The sequence below is a fragment of the Gadus chalcogrammus genome, chromosome 21, assembly GCF_026213295.1.
Source record: "Gadus chalcogrammus isolate NIFS_2021 chromosome 21, NIFS_Gcha_1.0, whole genome shotgun sequence".
Lineage (NCBI taxonomy): Eukaryota > Metazoa > Chordata > Actinopteri > Gadiformes > Gadidae > Gadus > Gadus chalcogrammus.
Genome location: NC_079432.1, coordinates 1,397,507 through 1,417,241, shown reverse-complemented (window position 1 = coordinate 1,417,241; position 19,735 = coordinate 1,397,507). Strand labels below are relative to the sequence as shown.

The 19,735-nt window shown below is 49.2% G+C and overlaps 3 protein-coding genes and 1 non-coding gene across 4 annotated transcripts; 3 read left to right on the top strand and 1 right to left on the bottom strand.

Annotated features, from left to right (window-relative positions):
- Positions 1-517: 517 nt before the first annotated feature.
- On the top strand, positions 518-14,761 carry ints9 (integrator complex subunit 9). The gene is given in 18 exon segments (XM_056581189.1): positions 518-669; positions 1,004-1,131; positions 1,261-1,321; positions 1,656-1,718; positions 2,711-2,850; positions 3,141-3,227; positions 3,467-3,587; positions 3,732-3,866; positions 4,171-4,282; positions 4,594-4,774; positions 5,040-5,100; positions 5,607-5,778; positions 6,661-6,719; positions 6,721-6,795; positions 8,532-8,699; positions 10,675-10,773; positions 11,018-11,155; positions 11,295-14,761. Coding segments are annotated over 18 exon segments (1,986 nt in total). The 5' UTR covers positions 518-660; the 3' UTR covers positions 11,472-14,761.
- On the bottom strand, positions 12,601-16,829 carry glrx5 (glutaredoxin 5 homolog (S. cerevisiae)). The gene is made up of 2 exons (XM_056581188.1): positions 16,342-16,829; positions 12,601-15,584 (listed from the first exon to the last, which is right to left on the bottom strand). The coding sequence occupies exons 1-2, from the start codon at positions 16,643-16,645 to the stop codon at positions 15,412-15,414; spliced, it is 477 nt and encodes a 158-aa protein (XP_056437163.1). The 5' UTR covers positions 16,646-16,829; the 3' UTR covers positions 12,601-15,411.
- A 210-nt stretch (positions 16,830-17,039) lies between these two features.
- prkrip1 (PRKR interacting protein 1) lies at positions 17,040-18,270 on the top strand. The gene has a single exon (XM_056581187.1). It carries the CDS (start codon positions 17,100-17,102, stop codon positions 17,661-17,663), a length of 564 nt encoding a protein of 187 aa, XP_056437162.1. The 5' UTR covers positions 17,040-17,099; the 3' UTR covers positions 17,664-18,270.
- A 96-nt stretch (positions 18,271-18,366) lies between these two features.
- On the top strand, positions 18,367-18,664 carry LOC130375106 (small Cajal body-specific RNA 13). Its single transcript, XR_008893779.1, has one exon. It is a non-coding gene; the product is annotated as a small Cajal body-specific RNA 13 (non-coding RNA).
- Positions 18,665-19,735: the final 1,071 nt, after the last annotated feature.

Sequence of the window (19,735 nt, the reverse complement as noted above, 5' to 3'; positions counted from 1 at the left end):
ACAGCTATTTAACTTTATAGCGTGTAAACGTTTGTTTGTACCAATAATAAAGAATTATATCAACAACATTTTTTTTGGAGTGATGGACCTTTCGATATTAGATCTCCAGCACATAACTTCACTATCTGTCATCCTGTCATAAATCATCATCTTGAATTAAATCACCAACATCATCTCATAAATTGTCACTTTATTATCCACGGAGGAGGACTCGTGTATCAGTAGACTACCCTGACTAAATTATATTTTGTAATAACTTGAGAATGGTAGTACCATGGGTAGTACTGGGCCAGTTGGACTGGGGGGGCAGTGTGTGTGTGTGTGTGTGTGTGTGTGTGTGTGTGTGTGTGTGTGTGTGTGTGTGTGTGTGTGTGTGTGTGTGTGTGTGTGTGTGTGTGTGTGTGTCCTCCGGTGCCGCAGGGGGCGCTGTGAGGGAGCATCAGAGACCAGTAGAGTAGAGCGAGTGGAGATCAGTGTTGCCAGATCTAGTAAGATTTCCAGCGCAGATTTCCCTACTGCAGCCAGTGTTGCCAGATTGGGCGGGAAATCGGACCCAATCTGGCAACACTTGTGGAGAACAACACTGCATGCACTGCCAGAGCTAGTGCTAGCACAGCCAGCTAGTCAATTCAACTGAATTCTTAACTTCTGGGTGTCAAAATGAAACTGGTGAGTAACACGTCCTCACCCCGGTGATTGTAAACTTGTATTTGACCATGAGATCCGGTGAGCGGCTCAAGTTGGGCTGAACAAGCCTTTGTTTTCCACCATAGCTAACCCATCTAGTATCATTCATTCATGAGTCTGATCATAATAAACTCTACTACAACTAACTTAACGCGTAGGTGTGTGTGTGTGCGGGTACACAACGGTGCACAAACGTGTACACGTCCCCCGCACACCCAGTCTAAACCAAGCCAAACGTCCCTATGAGCAGTAACGTTAGTTGTGTCCATTTTCGTGCGAAATTAACAATGTCTGTATCCCATCTACTGTACCCCAGTACTGTTTATCAGGACACCCGACGCTGCCCTGCAATGTGCTCAAGTTTAAATCCACTACCATCATGCTGGACTGTGGCCTGGACACCACGTCCGTCCTGAACTTCTTACCATTGCCTCTGGTGCACAGGTGAGTCCGTTGGCCTGGTGCGAGCGGCGTCAGGTGCACACTTTGGGAACGGTTTTACTGTCTTGTGTAATGTTGTGTTGTCTCTCATGGTGTCGTATCGTTGTCTCTCTCTTTCGTTTGGTTCGTTAGTCCCAGACTCTCCAAGCTGCCTGGCTGGGTGTCCAAGGACGGATCGATCAACTTGGAAAAGGTAAGAGGGTTAGTTTGTGTCTGATTGGTTTTCTGGGGTCACTGTATTCACGAAGTCGTGTGTCAGAATCAGACGAATTGGATAAGCATGCTTCACACAGAATGACACTCACAATGTATTATATTATATACAGACATGAATGAGTTAAAATGCGTTATCATGTATATTGGTTTTAATCATGATCAATGAATGTGGACGAATTGTATTTACAAATGGTGGCTTGTCTGGCCAGGATGAAATAGTAGATTTGATATAGTAATAGATGTACCAAATACATTATATCATATACACTAGTGTGCAATATTAAACTTGTGTTGTGTTGTTGTGCGTCCAGGAGCTGAAGGAGTGTGGTGGCAGAGTGTTTGTGGACTCCCAGCCAGAGCTGTGTCTTCCAGAGGTAAAACAAACCTCATGCATTTAACTGTACTGTATCACAACATCACAAGGCCATACGTACTCTTCAGTTGCGTTGCTGTTATCGTGGTTAATATTACTAAGTATATGACCTGAACCAAAATATATGCATTTTAAAAAGAGAGCTGGAGGTTATCGTATAAATGGCTAATGCAACTTACTCTTTGTCAATACATTTTACTACTACTTCTACGACTGCTATTAGAACTATTACTACTACTGCTGCTATAACTACTACTACTTTTAATCCACTATTACTAATACTCATACTTCTACTATTAATATCACAATTCACTATCACTAGTGAATACTATCACTGATACTTTTATTAATACTACTACTACTATAACTAAAATTACGATTAGACTACTACTTAAGTACTATTAATACGACTATTGCTTACAACCACTACTACTACTACTTCTACTGCGTATCATAATCCTAGTGTTGATAATCAAGTCAGATGTTATTCTATGTTATTTATGTTGTTATTTGTTGCCCTATGTTGTTCTATGTTATTCTGTGTTCTATGTTGTTCTGTGTTGTTCTATGTTATTCTTTGTTGCCCTATGTTGTTCTGTGTTGTTCTATGTGGTTCTATGTGGTTCTATGTTGTCCTATGTTGTCCTATGTTGTCCTATGTTGTCCTATGTTGTTCTATGTTGTTCTATGTTGTCCTATGTTGTCCTATGTTGTTCTATGTTGTCCTATGTTGTCCTATGTTGTTCTATGTTATGCTGTGTTGTTCTATGTTGTCCTATGTTGTCCTGTGTTCTATGTTGTCCTATGTTGTCCTATGTTATTCTATGTTGTCCTATGTTGTCCTATGTTGTCCTATGTTATTCTATGTTATTCTATGTTATTCTGTGTTGTTCTGTGTTGTCCTATGTTGTCCTATGTTGTCATATGTTATTCTATGTTGTCCTATGTTGTCCTATGTTATTCCCTGTTCTGACGTTAACACCCCCCCCCCAGAGGGAGCTGATGGACCTGTCCACCATCGACGTCATCCTGATCTCCAACTACCACTGCATGATGGCGCTGCCCTACATCACCGAGCACAGCGGCTTCACCGGCGCCGTGTACGCCACCGAGCCCACGCTGCAGATCGGCCGGTAGGGCGCCGTGGGCACGGCGACGGGGAACACCGACTCACATGGTTCACAGTGCTCGGGGGGGGGGAAGGTTCGGAAGGTTCTGCGTAGAACGGGAATCTTCTAGTTGGTGAAAAAAACAAAAAACATATATATTTAAAGCTCACATTTTTATATATATATTAACTCTTTTTCTTTTTCCTTAAGATGATGATTGAGGGTGATGCATTTATCTTTAGAAACACTTTTATTGGATGCGTGTCTATTCTGTCTGATTTCAGTCTAACCCCTCCCACTGTCTCCTCCTCCAGGCTGCTGATGGAGGAGCTGGTCAACCACATGGAGAGAGTGCCCAAAGCCCAGACCGCCACCTGCTGGAAGAACAAGGAAATACAGAGGTTCACATGTTTGCATGCCTCTCAAAACACATTATGTTCCTTTTAATATGCAACAATGTAGACAGCAGGAAAGTGGAGCCGAAAGGGTCTCGGTTCGATTCCCCCTTGCCCGCGTTCCCCTTGTGTCCACATGCATCCAAATTCAGATGTTGCTTTGGTTAAAGCTGACAATAGATCTAGATGATGTGTATAGTAGGACGTGATGTGTTGAACGGCGGCTGATTGGGCGTTGGTTCCAGGCTGTTGCCAGGGCCGCTGAAGGACGTGGCGGAGGTGTGGGCGTGGAAGAGGTGCTACACCATCCAGGAGGTCAACTCGGCCCTCAGCAAGGTGCAGCTGGTGGGGTACTCCCAGAAAGTGGTACGTGTCCTGCATCAGGCCTCACTCCTCTCCCTAAACGTACCCGAGGACTCGTCTGTCGTCTCCTTCTGCTCCTGCTGGAACGCGAGTTCAGATGTAAACACCCGCCGTCTGGTTTGTGTTGTTGTTGTTGTTGTTCTCCAGGAGTTGTTTGGCGCTGTGCAGGTGTCCCCTCTAAGCTCCGGCTACTCATTGGGCAGCTCCAACTGGATCATCCAATCACATTACGAGAAGGTCTCCTATATGTCCGGCTCCTCCCTCCTCACCACACATCCACAGGTGAGACCCACCTGGGATCCACTGAGAGGGTCTTAGGTTTTACCAGCAGGGGCGATGTGGATTAGTCTAACCACGCGTGGGAGTGTCCACACATCGACTCTGGCTGGATCAACCTCCCAGTTGGTACAGTCCACTGGTCAGGCTGGTACGTGGATGTACCTATCATACCTGGTTGGTAAAATAGGGTTCCTTCGATAATACTGGAGAGGACTTTGGCAGCCAAGGAGTTAAAGTCTGCTTTGATGGTTCTTTGAAAGCGGTCCAAAGTCCACCATGACCTCCTCTTCCTCCTCTGTCTCTCCAGCCGATGGACCAGAGCTCGCTGAAGAACAGCGACATCCTGATCCTGACGGGCCTTACGCAGATGCCCACTGCCAACCCAGACGGCATGCTGGGAGAGTTCTGCAGCAACCTGGGTAGGCTGTTCTGATGAGACCCGCTGGGCGTCGGCCTACAGGATGGGTTCAGTCAAACCAAACGATGACATCATGATACAAAAACCATCACTCACTCACTCACCTTTTGTGTATTAAAAAAACATTTGAATCCTTAATTGTTCTCCTTGGCCACTCAAAGGCCTGTTGTGCTTCATTCATTCATTCAGCATTCATTCATTAATTCACTGCAGTCATGAGTATAGTCTGGCTGTGGCTGTGGTGTTGGACTTCCAGCTGGGAGGTTCTGAGTGTTCACGGTGGTGCTGATGTTGTTGCCATGCCGCCCGTAGCCATGACGATCCGCGCGGGGGGCAACGTGCTGGTGCCCTGCTACTCGTCGGGGGTGATCTACGACCTGCTGGAGTGCCTGTACCAGTTCATCGACAGCGCCAACCTGGGCAGCACACCCTTCTACTTCATCTCCCCCATCGCCAACAGCTCCCTGGAGTTCTCCCAGATCTTCGCCGAGTGGTGGGGGGGCTTTTCATTTGAACATTTTCTCTATCCATTTATTTAATAATATTGTTTACAACCAGGATAACCATATCCTGAGGCCGCACGAGGATATGGTGCATAAGCTACAGTAATTATTCAAGACCGTCCAGTTGTTTTGATTCAAAGCTGTGTTTAAGCTGTGATCCGTTACGTTTTGATCAGTGTTTGACTACTCGGGCCTGGCACCATGCTGATTGCGTGTGTTGTGTGTTGTGTTGTGTGTTAATGTGGCCCATTGCAGGCTCTGCCACAACAAACAGTCCAAGGTCTACCTCCCTGAGCCGCCCTTCCCCCACGCAGAGGTGGGTGCTGTATCGGGGATTCATTCAGGAATGGTTCCCCATGTGCAGTAGGACTAGTCTCCGTCTGGTGTCACACCTGGTTCACCTATGGCAGCAGTAGGACTAGTCTCCGTCTGGTGTCACACCTGGTTCACCTATGGCAGCAGTAGGACTAGTCTCCGTCTGGTGTCACACCTGGTTCACCTATGGCAGCAGTAGGACTAGTCTCCGTCTGGTGTCACACCTGGTTCACCTATGGCAGCAGTAGGACTAGTCTCCGTCTGGTGTCACACCTGGTTCACCTATGGCAGCAGTAGGACTAGTCTCCGTCTGGTGTCACACCTGGTTCACCTACAGGGGAACCAGGTTTTTCTTATATAAGTATAAGGCATGAATTGTATCTGGTCTCGCACCTGGTTTTGATAACTGTTTGAACAGCAGGACTAGCATCTGGTCTCACACCCGGTTTACTCCACACGTAAACAGCCATTCTAGCGTGTAGCCTCACCGCGGCGTCTCTCCTGCAGCTGATCCAGACCAACAAGCTGAAGCACTACCCCAGCATCCACGGGGACTTCAGCAGCGAGTTCCGGCAGCCCTGCGTGGTCTTCACGGGCCACCCCTCGCTGCGCTTCGGGGACGTGGTGCACTTCATGGAGCTGTGGGGCCGATCCAGCCTCAACACCATCATCTTCACCGGTACAGCCCCCGCTGTGAGCCGCTGCTAGGCTAGGCTAGGCTAGGCTAAGCTATGCCAGGCTATGCTATGCTAGGCTATATTAGGTTAAGCTATGCAATCTATGCTATGCTATGCTATGCTATGCTATGCTATGCTATGCTATGCTATGTAGTTACGTAAGTCGGGTGTAGCGGAAGGGACAAATGGCCACAAGAACCATAACTGACCCACCCACTTATTCAGTGGGCCAGTCTCAGGGCCAGTCTATCTCAGGGCCAGTCTCAGGGCCAGTCTGTCTCAGGGTCTGTCTCAGGGCCAGTCTGTCTCAGGGCCAGTCTGTCTCAGGGCCAGTCTGTCTCGGGGCCAGTCTGTCTCGGGGCCAGTCTGTCTCGGGGCCAGTCTGTCTCAGGGCCAGTCTGTCTCAGGGCCAGTCTCAGGGCCAGTCTGTCTCAGGGTCAGTCTCAGGGCCAGTCTGTCTCAGGGCCAGTCTGTCTCAGGGCCAGTCTGTCTCAGGGCCAGTCTCAGGGCCAGTCTGTCTCAGGGCCAGTCTGTCTCAGGGCCAGTCTGTCTCAGGGCCAGTCTGTCTCAGGGCCAGTCTGTCTCAGGGCCAGTCTGTCTCAGGGTCAGTCTCAGGGCCAGTCTGTCTCAGGGCCAGTCTCAGGGCCAGTCTGTCTCCAGGGCCGTCTGTCTCAGGGCCAGTCTGTCTCAGGGCCAGTCTGTCTCAGGGCCAGTCTGTCTCAGGACCCGTCTTTTTCAGGGCCAGACTGTCTCAGGGCCAGTCTCAGGGCCAGTCTCAGGGCCAGTCTGTCTCAGGGTGGGTCCTCAGGGTTTGTCTCAGGGTGGGTCCTCAGGGTTTGTCTCAGGGTGGGTCCTCAGGGTTTGTCTCCCGTCTGTCCCCCCAGAGCCAGACTTCTCCTACCTGGACGCGCTGCCACCTCACAGCCCCTGTCCATGAAGTTGTGGTGTACTGCCCATTCGACACGAGCCTCAACTTCCAAAAGGTTGTCCACGCTGCTCAAGGAGTCCAGTGTGAGCCCGTACTCCGTTTCGAACGACAATGAGGAGACGCTACGGACATAACAGCTAGAACGGACCCGGGCCCGCCACCAATACGCTCAGGACTCTTTTTTAAAAAAAATTGTATCAAAGTCTACACTGAGGCAGACGCGTTCTATCTATGGATATGATGGGTTGATACTAGTTGGAGCCAAGGCCTCAGCAAAACAATGAAACATCTGTTGCAGGTTTTTTTAAACGGCCGGCATGATTAAGCTCCTCCACTCTAAACTAAATTCCAAAGCGATGTTAATGATCTTTTATCCTCACTATTTACTGTTTTGGCTAAACAAAGAGAAACCTTTCTGGCCAGATGGCAGCGCATACTGTTTACTACCGAGTAGGGCTGTCAAAATTGCTCAAAAATGACATTCGAATATTCGTTTGGAAAAAAATCACGAATTCGAACTATTCGAATATCTGGTTGCCTATTTTACGCAGCTTACCGTCAATATGTCAATAATGCGACAAAACCATGGTTCAAAGTAGTGGGATATATATATATCCTATAGATAGGGCGTGCGGCTTCCTGCTGGGCATTTCCTTACATTTAAAACGAGGGGACATCGCGAAACAGGCGGAGGCTCATTCACAAAGCAGTTAGGCGCGTTGTATCCGCGGGATGTTTTTTTCACATTCGAATATTATGAGTGGACATCTGGCGAACAGACAGGGGCTCACTCACAAAGCAGATAGGCTGCGTTGTGTCAACGATGCGTTGGCACTTAGATATTTATATTGACAAGAATGACACAAGGTGCGTGGAAGGGAAAATAGTCTCGTTTACTTCTAGTACCTATCAAAGTCACCCCAGTCCACAGCGTGAGAGCTGGAATACCTATATCCAAGTACGGAAACCCCGAGGGGATAAAATACATTCGCTCTTCACAATACTAGTCTGTTACACTTGTACCGCGGGAGTGTTTTTTTCACATTCGAATATTAGAGGGACACTCGCGAACAGACAGAGGCTCATTCACAAAGCAGATAGAGGCCTTGTACCGCGGTAGTGTTTTTTCACATTCGAATATTAATTTTCACGTTCGAATTCGCGTTTTGGATGCATTTCGAACGAATATTCGAACTTCGAATATTCGTTGACAGCCCTACTACCGAGTCAGTCATCTTCATCCAGAAGGACTTTGGCAGGAAGCTTTAGATCCACGTCCTTAAAGGAGAAGTAGGGGTCAGGGCATCTGGCTCAGTGATGGCCCTCAGACCTCTGGGCTTCATTATACATTCATCCAAAACGACTTACACTGAGTCCATTAGTCAGAAGAAAGAGAAACAACAGTATATGGCTGTCGATACAGTGAGGATGTTCATAGAACCAAGTGCCAAGCACTGACAATCACTAGGATAACCCCGTATACAGCAGAGACGGGACGAGATGCTACACAATGCTAGGTCCTATAGCCGCTGCCAGGCCGGTCCACCTCCAACAGGTGCATAGGAGGGAGGGGGGGGGGGGGCTCTGCAGTCGAGTTGAACGAGTGAACCTTGACCCCCCGCCGTCCCCTCACCCTAAATGCTGATTGTGGTCCCACGTTCACGCACCGCAAGGCGGGCGCGGACCGCTTACGTCCTCGCTCCCCGACATCGTTACCTTCAGTCGAGGCGACGCGGCAGCGAGGCCTGTGATTGGTCCAGGCCTGTGATTGGTCCAGGCCTGTGATTGGTCCAGGCCAGTGATAACCCCCCCCCCCCCCCCCCCCAGCCGCTGCACGTGGTGTGTCCGGAGCAGTACACCCAGCCCCCGCCCGCCCAGTCCCACCGCTCAGACCTGATGCTGGAGCTGCCGGCCCCGCCCCTCCCGTACCGCCGCTGCTCCGTGCTCAGCCTGCCCTTCAGACGGCGCTACGAGCGCATCCACCTGCTGCCCGAGGTCAGAGCCGCGCCACACCACCCGCACCGACACCACCCGCACCGACACCACCCGCACCACACCACCCATCCACCTGCTGCCCGAGGTCAGAGCCGCACTGTAACACCACCCGCAGGATAGCACCACCCGCACCGACACCACCCGCACCGACACCACCCGCACTGTAACACCACCCATCCACCTGCTGCCCGAGGTCAGAGCCGCGCTGTAACACCACCCGCAGGATAGCACCACCCGCACCGACACGCACTGTAACACCACCCGCAGGATAGCACCACCCGCACCGACACGCACTGTAACACCACCCGCAGGATAGCACCACCCGCACCGACACGCACTGTAACACCACCCGCACTGTAACACCACCCACACCGACACCACCCGCACTGTTACACCACCCGCACCGACACCACCCGCACTGTTACACCACCCGCACTGTTACACCACCCGCACTGTAACACCACCCATCCACCTGCTGCCCGAGGTCAGAGCCGCACTGTAACACCACCCGCAGGATAGCACCACCCGCACTGTAACGCCACCCACACTATAACACCACCCGCAGGATAACACCACCCGCACCGACACCACCCGCACTGTTACACCACCCGCACTGTAACACCACCCGCACTGTAACACCACCCGCACTGTAACACCACCCGCACTGTAACATCACCCACACCGACACCACCCGCACTGTAACATCACCCGCACTGTAACACCACCCGATCTGTCACACCACCCGCACTGTTACACCACCCGCACCGACACCACCCGCACTATAACAACACCCGCACTGTTACACCACCCGCACAGTAACACCACCCGCACTATAACACCACCCATCCACCTGCTGCCGGAGGTCAGAGCCCCTGCACGACACCACCCTCAGGATGACACCACCCGCACTGTAACACCACCCTCAGGATAACACCACTCTAACAGCCTCAGCCCAGAGGGCGACTAAAGTTAACAGATTAGATGTGAATTCTCCCGGTTACCATAGTAACACAGTGTTGTTATGTAGCTATGTGTTTATAGTGAGAGGGTGGTGTTGGTGGATGTAGTGAACCCCCTTTCAGTGGGCCTTAGAGGATGTCCTTAAGGTGGGGGTAGGGCGTAGGTCTCCCTGCCCCCTGATCCATCCCAGTACTTTCAGCAGTCGATCAATAAGGCTGTCCTGTTGATCAGTCGATCAATAAGGCTGTCCTGTTGATCAGTCGATCAATAAGGCTGTCCTGTTGATCAGTCGATCAATAAGGCTGTCCTGTTGATCAGTCGATCAATAAGGCTGTCTGTCGATCAGTCGTATCAAAAGCTGTCCTGTTGATCAAGTCGCTCAATAAGGCTGTCCTGTTGATCAGTCGATCAATAAGGCTGTCCTGTGATCAGTCGATCAATAAGGCAGTCCTGTTACTCAGGTCGATCCATAAGGCTGTCACGTTGATCAGTCGATCAATAAGGCAGTCCGTGTCATCGATCAATAAGGCTGTACTGTTGATCACTCGATCAATAAGGGCTGTCCTGTTGATCGTCGATCAATAAGGCTGTCCTGTGATCAGTCGATCAATACGGCGTTCGTTGATCACGATTCATAAGGCGTCCTGTTGACAGTCGATCAATAAGGCTGTCCGTTGATCACTCGATTCAATACGGCTGTCCTGTTGGATATCGTCAATAAGGAAGTCCTGTTGATCAGTCGATCAATAAGGCAGTCCCGTTGATCAGTCGATCAATAAGGCTGTCCTGTTGATCAGTCGATCAATAAGGCTGTCCTGTTGATCAGTCGATCAATAAGGCTGTCCTGTTGATCACTCGATCAATAAGGCTGTCCTGTTGATCAGTCGATCAATAAGGCTGTCCTGTTGATCAGTCGATCAATAAGGCTGTCCTGTTGATCAGTCGATCAGTGAACAGTCTCAGTAACATTGATGATGACCGTGATCCACCCTAACGAGAGCTCTGTGGTCGGCAGCTGGCCAAGTCCCTGGTGCCCTCGGAGGTCAAACCGGGCGTCTCCGTGGCAACCGTCTCCGGGATGCTGCAGTCCAAGGACAACAAGCACACGCTGATGGTGAGGTGTTTGTATGATTGTATCCATGACGTACCTATACTAGCGACGTGGCAGTGGTCTCACAGTGGGCTATCATGCACACGCAACCAATCAGAGCGTCCAGTTAATTAGGCAGACCTGCTTAAAGCCAATCAAACGCCCCTGTCGTATCCATGGGACTTGTTATCCAACGGATGGTGAGCTCGCTAACCCGCCCACACGCGGTCTACGTCCGGCTGAAGCCTGTCCCCCTGTGCGTTGCCAGTCGGTGCCCCGCCCCCCCCCGGCCGCCCCCACCAAGAAGAGGAAGCGGGTGGCGGAGGAGCCCCCCGAGCTGCTGGCCCCCAAGCCCCTGCTGAGCGGCGCGGTGCCCCTGGACGGCTTCCTGGCCACCCTGCACAAGGTACCGCCCCAGAGCCGGCACTGGTGAGGGGGTCAACAGGGGCCCGGGTTATGAGGGCCCCTGTTGACAGGCCTTCATCATTCACCTCCTCTACACGCTCTGTATTGACCCCTGACCTCTGACCCCTGCCCCCCCGCAGCACGGCGTCAGCGAGGTGAAGGTGGAGGAGACGGCCGACGGCCACATCCTCCACCTGCAGGCGGAGGACGCGCTCATCCAGATGGAGGCGCACGCCACGCACATCGTGTGCGACAACAACGAGCCCATGCGCACCACGCTGCGCGACCTGGTGCTGCGCTTCCTGCAGAAGCTCTGACCTCTGACCCCTGACACTCTCCCGGAAACACCGCCCCCTCTGACGTCCTTGTTAAAGGGCCCCTGTTCTGATAGGCCAGAGACGTCCTTCACCCTGGCGACCATTTTGTTATTTGGGTGGGAAACCTTCTGGAATATTTGGGGAAAACATGACGATTAAATGGGAATGCCTTCCTGATGCTTCCCGATGCTTCCCGGGTGTGGAAACGGAAGGCAGGCCTAGAGTGGTCATGGTTCCTCCAGAGTTCATAGAAGGTTTCCCCAGCCAGCTAACCAACATGGCCGCTCGGTGAAGAAGGTCTAGCGCGAGCCGTCTCAGCTCCCAACCGCTTCCCATAGTGACATCACAAGTGGGACTGTCATACCAGACGCTTGACGGACAGGTCGATCAGCGTACCAGTGGCACTCCCACCTATGATGTCATGACAGGGTTTCTTAATGGCCTCTGACGGCGAATCAACAGCACTGGTGACTGGGGAGGAAACAAGGGCCCTTTTTAAGGATAAATAAAAGACTAAAGCACAGAAACACTAACCCGTGGGAACAGCACCCCCCTCTGGTGGAACAGGTGCTACTGCAGTTGCTCTCTGCCCCCTGATTGGCTGGTGGCAGGTGACGTCCCTCGGAACATTGGAGCGGTGGCAGCGGTCGGTCCTGAGGAGGGGGAGCATGGAGGGTTCGTCTGCAGCCTTGGACTGATTGGTTGAGGGTGAGGAGGGTGAACTGAGTGCTGAAAGGCGATTGGCTCTTCTGTGTGCCAGCTCACTGCCAATAGCCTGGCTGGCCGATGTCAGTTTTTACAGTGTTGTGCTACTGTCAATCCTACTTAAGTTTTATTTTATAAATTAATATTTTGTATTAAATAATTTCAGGTTTAAGAAACAAATTTAGCATCCAATTCATTTATTACAGTTCCTGGTTTTCGGTTCTTCCCATTCTTACAAGTTTAGCTGGTGTAAGTATTATTTTATACTCTTTTCAGAGTTATGGCCCAGTACAGATAAATGTATTTTAATCTTTGTATACCAAAATAAGAAGAATTAATACAGATTTTCACAAGGTAATAATCATTTACTCATTTGACTAGGCAAGGCAAGGCAACTTTATTTATATAGCACTTTTCATACACAAGGCAGACTCAAAGTGCTTCACATATAAAGGTTGTCATACAATAAAATAAAATAATAGATAAGTAAAAGAAAACATATGCAAAGAAATGGGTAAAATAGAAAGTTAAAAAAGCCTTTTAGTATTAAAATAGAAAATAAAGGCAAAGTTAAAAAAGCTTTTTAGAAAGTGCAATGTATTTAAGATTTTGCAGAAAGCTAAAGCAAACGTCTTCAGTCTTGTTTTAAAGGTGCTCAGAGTTGGTGAACGTCTTAAATCCTCAGAGTTTATTCCAGCTATTTGTTGCATAGTAACTAAATCCTGCTTTCCCATGTTTCGTGTTTACTCTGGGGATAATTAACAGATTGGTCTCATAGGATCTAAATGGTATAGAAGGCTTATGTAGTGGAAGCATATCAGTTAAATATTTTGGGCCTAAACCATGTAGGGATTTATAGGTTAGCAACATGATTTTAAAATCCATTCTCTGACCTACAGTAAGCCAATGTAACGATTTCAGAGTTGGTGTAATATGTTCAAATTTTTTGGTCTTTGTTAGAACTCTAGCAGCAGCATTCTGAACAAGCTGAAGCTTCCTCAGTTTGTTTTGGGAGACCTGTAAGGAGACCATTGCAGTAACCAAGCTTACTAGTGATAAAGGCATGTACAAGTTTCTGTAAGTCTTCAGTGGACATGAGCCCTCTAAGTCTTGCTACATTTTTTAAGGTGATAATATGCCGATTTTGTAACCGATTTGATGTGACTGTCGAAATGTAAATCTGAATCCATGATAACCCCTGGATTTCTGGCTTTGATTGAGGTTTTCAGGGACAGAGAGTTAAGGTAGAAACTAGTAGAAACACCAAACATTTGAACCACAGAATGTTTATCCCATTTAAACTTCAATGGCTGTTTAATAGTCACTTCCAAATTTAGAATATATCTACCAGTTTGAATATGGTTCAAGTAAGTATTTTGTGTTTTCCAGTATCGGCAAATATAAAGACACTCAGCAACACTCAAATACTGAGGTAAATATTTACCAGTCTCAAATGTAGTATAACTATTCTTGACACTTGTTATGCTTGTCAGTTATGACCAGTGAGTCAATGTATCCGGTAGTTTCCAGAGTTTAGTATCACTGCTAGGGGCTCTGGACAAGAAAAGGATGTAATGTTGAGTTTAGTCCTGTAGCCTTTAGCCAGCACCTTTGTCAGACTCTGAATTGTTGTGACGCTACATGTGATGAGCGAGCAGGCAGGGTTGGTCATTGCAGACATTAAGGTTTGAACCTACAACCATCAGGCTGACCACACCCTGCCATTCCTGCCTCCATTTGGTAAACATGTCCTCGTCGAGGAAGTTTATATCCGGTCATTTTTGACTTGAAGACAAAATCCCAATCCAAAGTCATGGCAAAATATTTTTTTTTATTGATAAACAGTTCAATGTGCCACTGAAATACACGTAATATCTCAATATAAATTATCTTACAGTGCACACCACAAGCGTCACTTAAATACCAACAGTGTGAAGCAGAGCGCTGAGCTTCAGCGCTCACACAGAAAGAACTGACCACAGACCAGGACAGACAGATAGACCACCAAGGTGTTGTCTTGTCCATTTCCGAGACCGCCATTTTGAACTAGGAGAAACAAAACGGTGGAGGTGGAAGACTGTTAAGTTTCGGAGAGTGTACACATGATGAGGGTGCGTTTGGACCATTTCATTAGACAGTTGACCAACTGACTGCGGTTGGTGAGAGGAAAGGGTTAATAGGATACAAACAAACATGGCTTGCATACACAGTGTAATCATTGCTGCACCCTGCTGTCAATCAAGTGGTTTATATGAACTTGTTATGCATGAATAGTAAAGCCCGCCTTTAACTACGTTAGATGTAACCATTGGCAAACTTTACCGTGTCGCTATTGGCTATTATGTACTAATCTGCTTCTTCAAAGATACTATTGCTTGTAAAAGCAAACTATCATGGAAATATCCGAGCTGATCTAGAAAAATAATCCTTTGTCTGGGATTAAAAAAAACAAAGAAATGAACCCGATATATAAGAATAAGACCCTGTTTAAACAGAACAGTATCGTTCCCCGTTGGTTTAGTGTAGTAGAAATAAGACGGGGACGGTGACATCACTTCCTGGCTGCCGTCACACTGGGTTTGAACCCTAACAGGAAGTGGTGCTATAAACAGCAGGATCAAGAGCCTTCTAGGGAAGGGGGGAGATGGGGTGAGGGCCAAGGGGGGAGGAGGGGTGAGGGCCAAGGGGGGAGATGGGGTGAGGGCCAAGGGGGGAGGAGGGGTGAGGGACGAGGGGGGAGAAGGGCCCTTACAGGAATAGTATTCAAATGCTCCGTCATTCAGACTTGTAGGTCGTTTCTCCAAAAGGTTCCACCGGGCTTGTTGTTAAGTTTCCAACGCACACACACCAGGTAAAACCCCCACCAACCCCCACCTGGTGTAAACATATCCTTACTAAAGGGGGCTGGGGTCGGTGGCAGTTGGCATTCGCGTTGGATTTGACACTGACGCTTATTACCTTTGGATGTTACCAACTTCAGAACGTCAGCGTTCGGGCACCCCAACCCCTGGTTGGATGCCCCCCTCCCCCTCGTCATCAAGATAAGTGGTGGCACCTGCTAACCAATCAGTGTACCTTCCTCCCCACGCCAGGAAATAACTAAATTAAGATAAAGATCGGTGCTGATTGGCTCTGGTCGGCGGCCGGTCGGGCGGTCAGGTGGTGGCCGTGGTTCGTCTGGGAGTCGGTTCCTCTGAGTGTCCGGGTGGGTCGGTGGCGGCGGCGGGGGGCGGGGCTACTTGGACTCCTTCTCGGCCTCCACCAGCGCCGAGCGGATGCCCATCTTGTTGAGCTCCTCCACCAGGTCTCCGCTCTGGTGCATCTGCAGCAGGATGTCGCAGCCGCCCACAAACTCGCTGTTGAGGTACACCTGGGGGATGGTGGGCCAGTTGGAGAACTCCTTGATGCCTGGTGGTGGGGAGAGAGCGAGTGAGTTTCTAATCGTGAGGTCGCTGGTTCGAGTGACTCTGTGACCAATGTTCTCCAAATGTTTAATTCTGTGATTTGTAGTGTTAAGGTAAGATAATTCCACTGATAAAGAGTTAGATCTTATCTAAAATTTGGTTCATTAGTTATCGGTCAGGAAGATGGTGGATGATGGTAGTTTTCCCTGTTCCCCGTGTTCAGGCCCAATAGGAGATTGGTTATTTTACAGCTTGAACCAGCTTACCCACTTTCGAGAGATTGCCAGGTCTCCCAAGCTTGAAAACAAGCCCTACTGAATAGAGTGACGTCGTCGGTTTCTTAACTTCCTTGTCCCCCGTCTGAAGTGAGGGCCTGAACACACAATAGACTGTCCACTTCTCTGTAACGAGCAGTGACGTTGCCAAAAACTGCACTTTCCTCAACAGATTTTAACATTTGACATAAAGGCCGCCCCACCCCTCTGGCGGAGCTGGTGAGGACTGATAAAAGTGGAGCCCCCCCCCAGTGTGTGGCAGACTCCTTCAGACAAGAAGCCCCCATAAACACTGTGTTGAAATGACGCAATGAGACAATACGGCCAGTCACCATTAGCATCTAGATTAAATGTCACCAAAAAGGATTTTAACCGTAACTTATTCATTAAGTTAACAACAACAACTCTAGCCGAACCCCTACAGTTAATCAGGACAGTCCCCGGACCACTGGCCCGGTCCATCAGGACAGTCCCCGGACCACTGACCTTGTCGGAGGTCCTGGTCGTCCAGCACGTTGTACGCTGCGTAGTCGTCCACCCCATGCATCCGGAGGATCTGCACCACCGCATTACTGAAGCCGCACATGGGCTGGGCGGGGGTCCCCTTGATGAACACCACCACCTTGTCCTTCTTCACCATCTCCCCCAGGGTCTGCTGCATGTCCGTGGCGGCGCACAGGAGCCGGGCAGCGGTGAACGACACCGGCCCAGCGGGGAGCCGCATCGACGGGTACCCCGCAGTGCTGCCCGCCCGCAGACAGCGGACGCTCGCTCGGATCAGGTTGTTCATGTTGTCCGCTTGACGATACGTTGGTGTAACGATACAGGTGGTGTTTGTTTTGATTAGTTGCCGAACACACACGGCAGGAGACGAGGGTTAAGTAAAGTCAATGTCCTCCTGCTTACGAACGTAGGTAAGCGTCACCCGTCACGATGGCCGGAGCCGAGACTGATTGGGCGACAGCTCTCTGTGGTGGATGCTCATTGGTGGAGAATCGTGTCCGTTAAAACTTACGCAATGCACTGTAATTCGGATTAAAATCTATTTATTTATTGTTATTACATATGTTCTTTGTTGTTTTAAAACAAAAGATTACCATGATTTCACGCAGAATTAAAGGATGCTATTACTGCGCAAACAAAAAATATATAAAAATCATGACCCTTCCGGGTCGTAACCGGATTTAATCCGCTTCCGGGTCGGCCTGTGGGAGTCGGAAGTGGACGGTTGTTGATTTTGAAGCATGGCGGCGAAAACCGATACAAAAAACACAACAGGGAAACCCTCCAAACATGGCGGCAAAGAATCCAAAAAGCTCATCATCGCCAAGACCCCGGCGGAGGAGCAGCGGCTCAAGCTGGAGCGGCTGATGCGGAACCCGGACAAACCCGCGCCCATCCCTGAGCGGCCGCGGGACTGGAACCCGCGGGCCCCGCCGGAGTTCGTCCGGGACGTGATGGGCTCCAGCGCCGGGGCCGGCAGCGGAGAGTTCCACGTCTACCGCCACCTCCGCCGCAGGGAGTACCAACGGCAGGACTTCCTGGACAAGATGTCGGACAAGGTGAAGCAGGACATAGACTACCTGGACAAGGTAGAGGAGAACAAGAAGGCGGCAGACGACCGCACCGCCAAGCGCCGCAAGAAGAGGGACAAGCTGAAGATGAAGAAGATGAGCGCCAAGAAGGCGAAGGAGGACTCCACCAAGGAGGGCGACGAGAAGAGCTCCAGCAGCAGCAGTGATGATGATGATGACAAGGAGGCGGAGGACGATGCGGAGGCTCCCAGTTTCGTAATGGGCAGGAAATAACCAGTAACACTAGTCTGTATAACGGTAGGCCCAGTTACACTCTATATGACTGCAGGCCCACTGACGCTGGAGGAGCTGGAGGTCTGCGTTTAGATGTGGAGGAGATCCGACCCAGGATTCATTGTTGTGCTGGTGAATTGGACTTGAGAAGCAGAAGCACACATAATTGGAATCATCAGGTCGTCTAACCCGGACTGCTGTACAATGGAAAGGTGCAGCTAGTCTTTGATTGGCTGGAACCTAAATGGACGTCTTCTAATATCCCATGGACATGATTAATCTAATTGTAATAATTCTGATATACTTTTTTCTGTATTACTTGAGTTGTCATGACCCTGTAAGATATTAGTTTTTTGTTGCTCTTGTTTCTCTTCACCAGAACAGCATTTTCTCTTGTAGTAATTGTCAGGACAATAATGGACCATCTTTCAGACTGTACTTGCCTTTCATCACCGAGTCGCCCCTGGCGATCAGCTTCGGAAGGTGTTTCCTACTTGTGTGTTAGAATTGAAGGTAATGTCTGCCGCCCTAGTATACCTGTTGTATATTTTTATTATGATTATGAAGTGTTTTAATAAAAAAAAACGTGCTAACGTTTCCTGCCATTTTTCTTTAATAATACAACTATCCTGACTTATCTTTACTATTCAATGTGGTGATTTTGTCCTATCCTGAGAGTGTACTGGGTGTTTTCCCAGGATGCATTGCGACTTTGTTAACACGGCCCCTTGCGAGATCTGCAAGTGGTGCCCCCTCAAAGTCGCAGAGAGTAACTCAAGGAATGAAAAGGCGTGGCTCCTGGAGGTGCCGGAGGTCCACGTGCGATGTTCCTTGGACACGTTGCCCCCCCCCCCCCCGGTGCGACCCCTGCTTCCCACGGCGGTGGTGGCGTTCTGACCTGTGGCCACCACCTCTTCTTGAGGCAGGGAGAGTGAAGGCAGTGGGGGTGTAGTCTGGCAGGGTGAGCTGCTCCTGCCCGACGCCTTTCCACTGAGACATGCCCTGTTTGGAGGTGATTGTTGTGAGTGGTATGGGCGCAGGACCAGGCTGGAGATGGACCGTCTCACTGAGGCATGCCCTGTTTGTAGGTGATTGTTGAGAGTGGTATGGGTGCAGGACCAGGCTGGAGATGGACCGTCTCACTAAGGGGTTTAATGGTCCAACAGTCGAGGTATCGCACCGAGGCGATCTGTCACCTGCAGGATAATATGCAGCCAGCCTTCTTGGATGCACGCATCAGATTGGATGGAGAAGCCCAAGTCTTAATTTGTATGTTTCTGTCTGTTCCACTGGACTTAATGTTCTCCCTCAAGTCTATATATATATATATATATATATATATATATATATATATATATATATATATATGTGTATATATTTTTTTTTTGGAAAGGTAGCCCACTTTTTTTAATGTTAAATAAATGATTTGATCTAAAATAGTTTACTCTTTCATTGCGACTGTCATTTCTATACATCTGTGTTCATAAGTTGAGTGTGACGAAAATGCTGGCTGCACTTATTTCTACAAACGAATTGTGCCTAAAGTGTAGGTGGAGCTGAAGGTTGATTGCTATAGCGTTCATGTTACGAAGAAACCCAGTAACTCAGAAATATGCTCCTTATGGTATTTTTCTATTCATTTTATAATGAATAAATCTGAGCTTGTAGTAATCTTAACTTTATTAAATGGCATTTGTGATCATGTTGGGGCTTAATCATAAAACTCAGTGGTTTCTCCAAAGAGCACCTTTTGCATTTTCTTAAGTGAGCTGAAGAAAAACCTGCATGGAAAGATCTGGTATTAGTTCTCTGGATTCATCTGTAAACTATGAGACGTGGGATGCGAGTTAAAGTTGTAGCCTGCAGGCTATGACACACACACTTGTGTTTTTGTTCTCTTGAAGGCCAAAAGCATGCAGACTTTTCTTCTTCAAACTGAACCCAGGGCTCCGGTTGGAGCCTGTGGCGGGGGAGGGAGCAGGAGGGCCTGCATGTTGAGACAGGAGACGGTCCTTCCTCAAAGACGTTTCTTCATCTGCTTCTGGAACCAGGCAGGAGGTGGAAGTACGCTG

Coding starts and splice junctions, on each gene's coding strand:
- glrx5 (XM_056581188.1), bottom strand. CDS start 16,645: ATGAACAACCTGATCCGAGCGAGCGTCCGCTGTCTGCGGGCGGGCAGC. Junction 15,585..16,341: donor CGACCAGGACCTCCGACAAG/GTCAGTGGTCCG, acceptor CCCCACCACCAG/GCATCAAGGAGTTCTCCAAC.
- prkrip1 (XM_056581187.1), top strand. CDS start 17,100: ATGGCGGCGAAAACCGATACAAAAAACACAACAGGGAAACCCTCCAAA.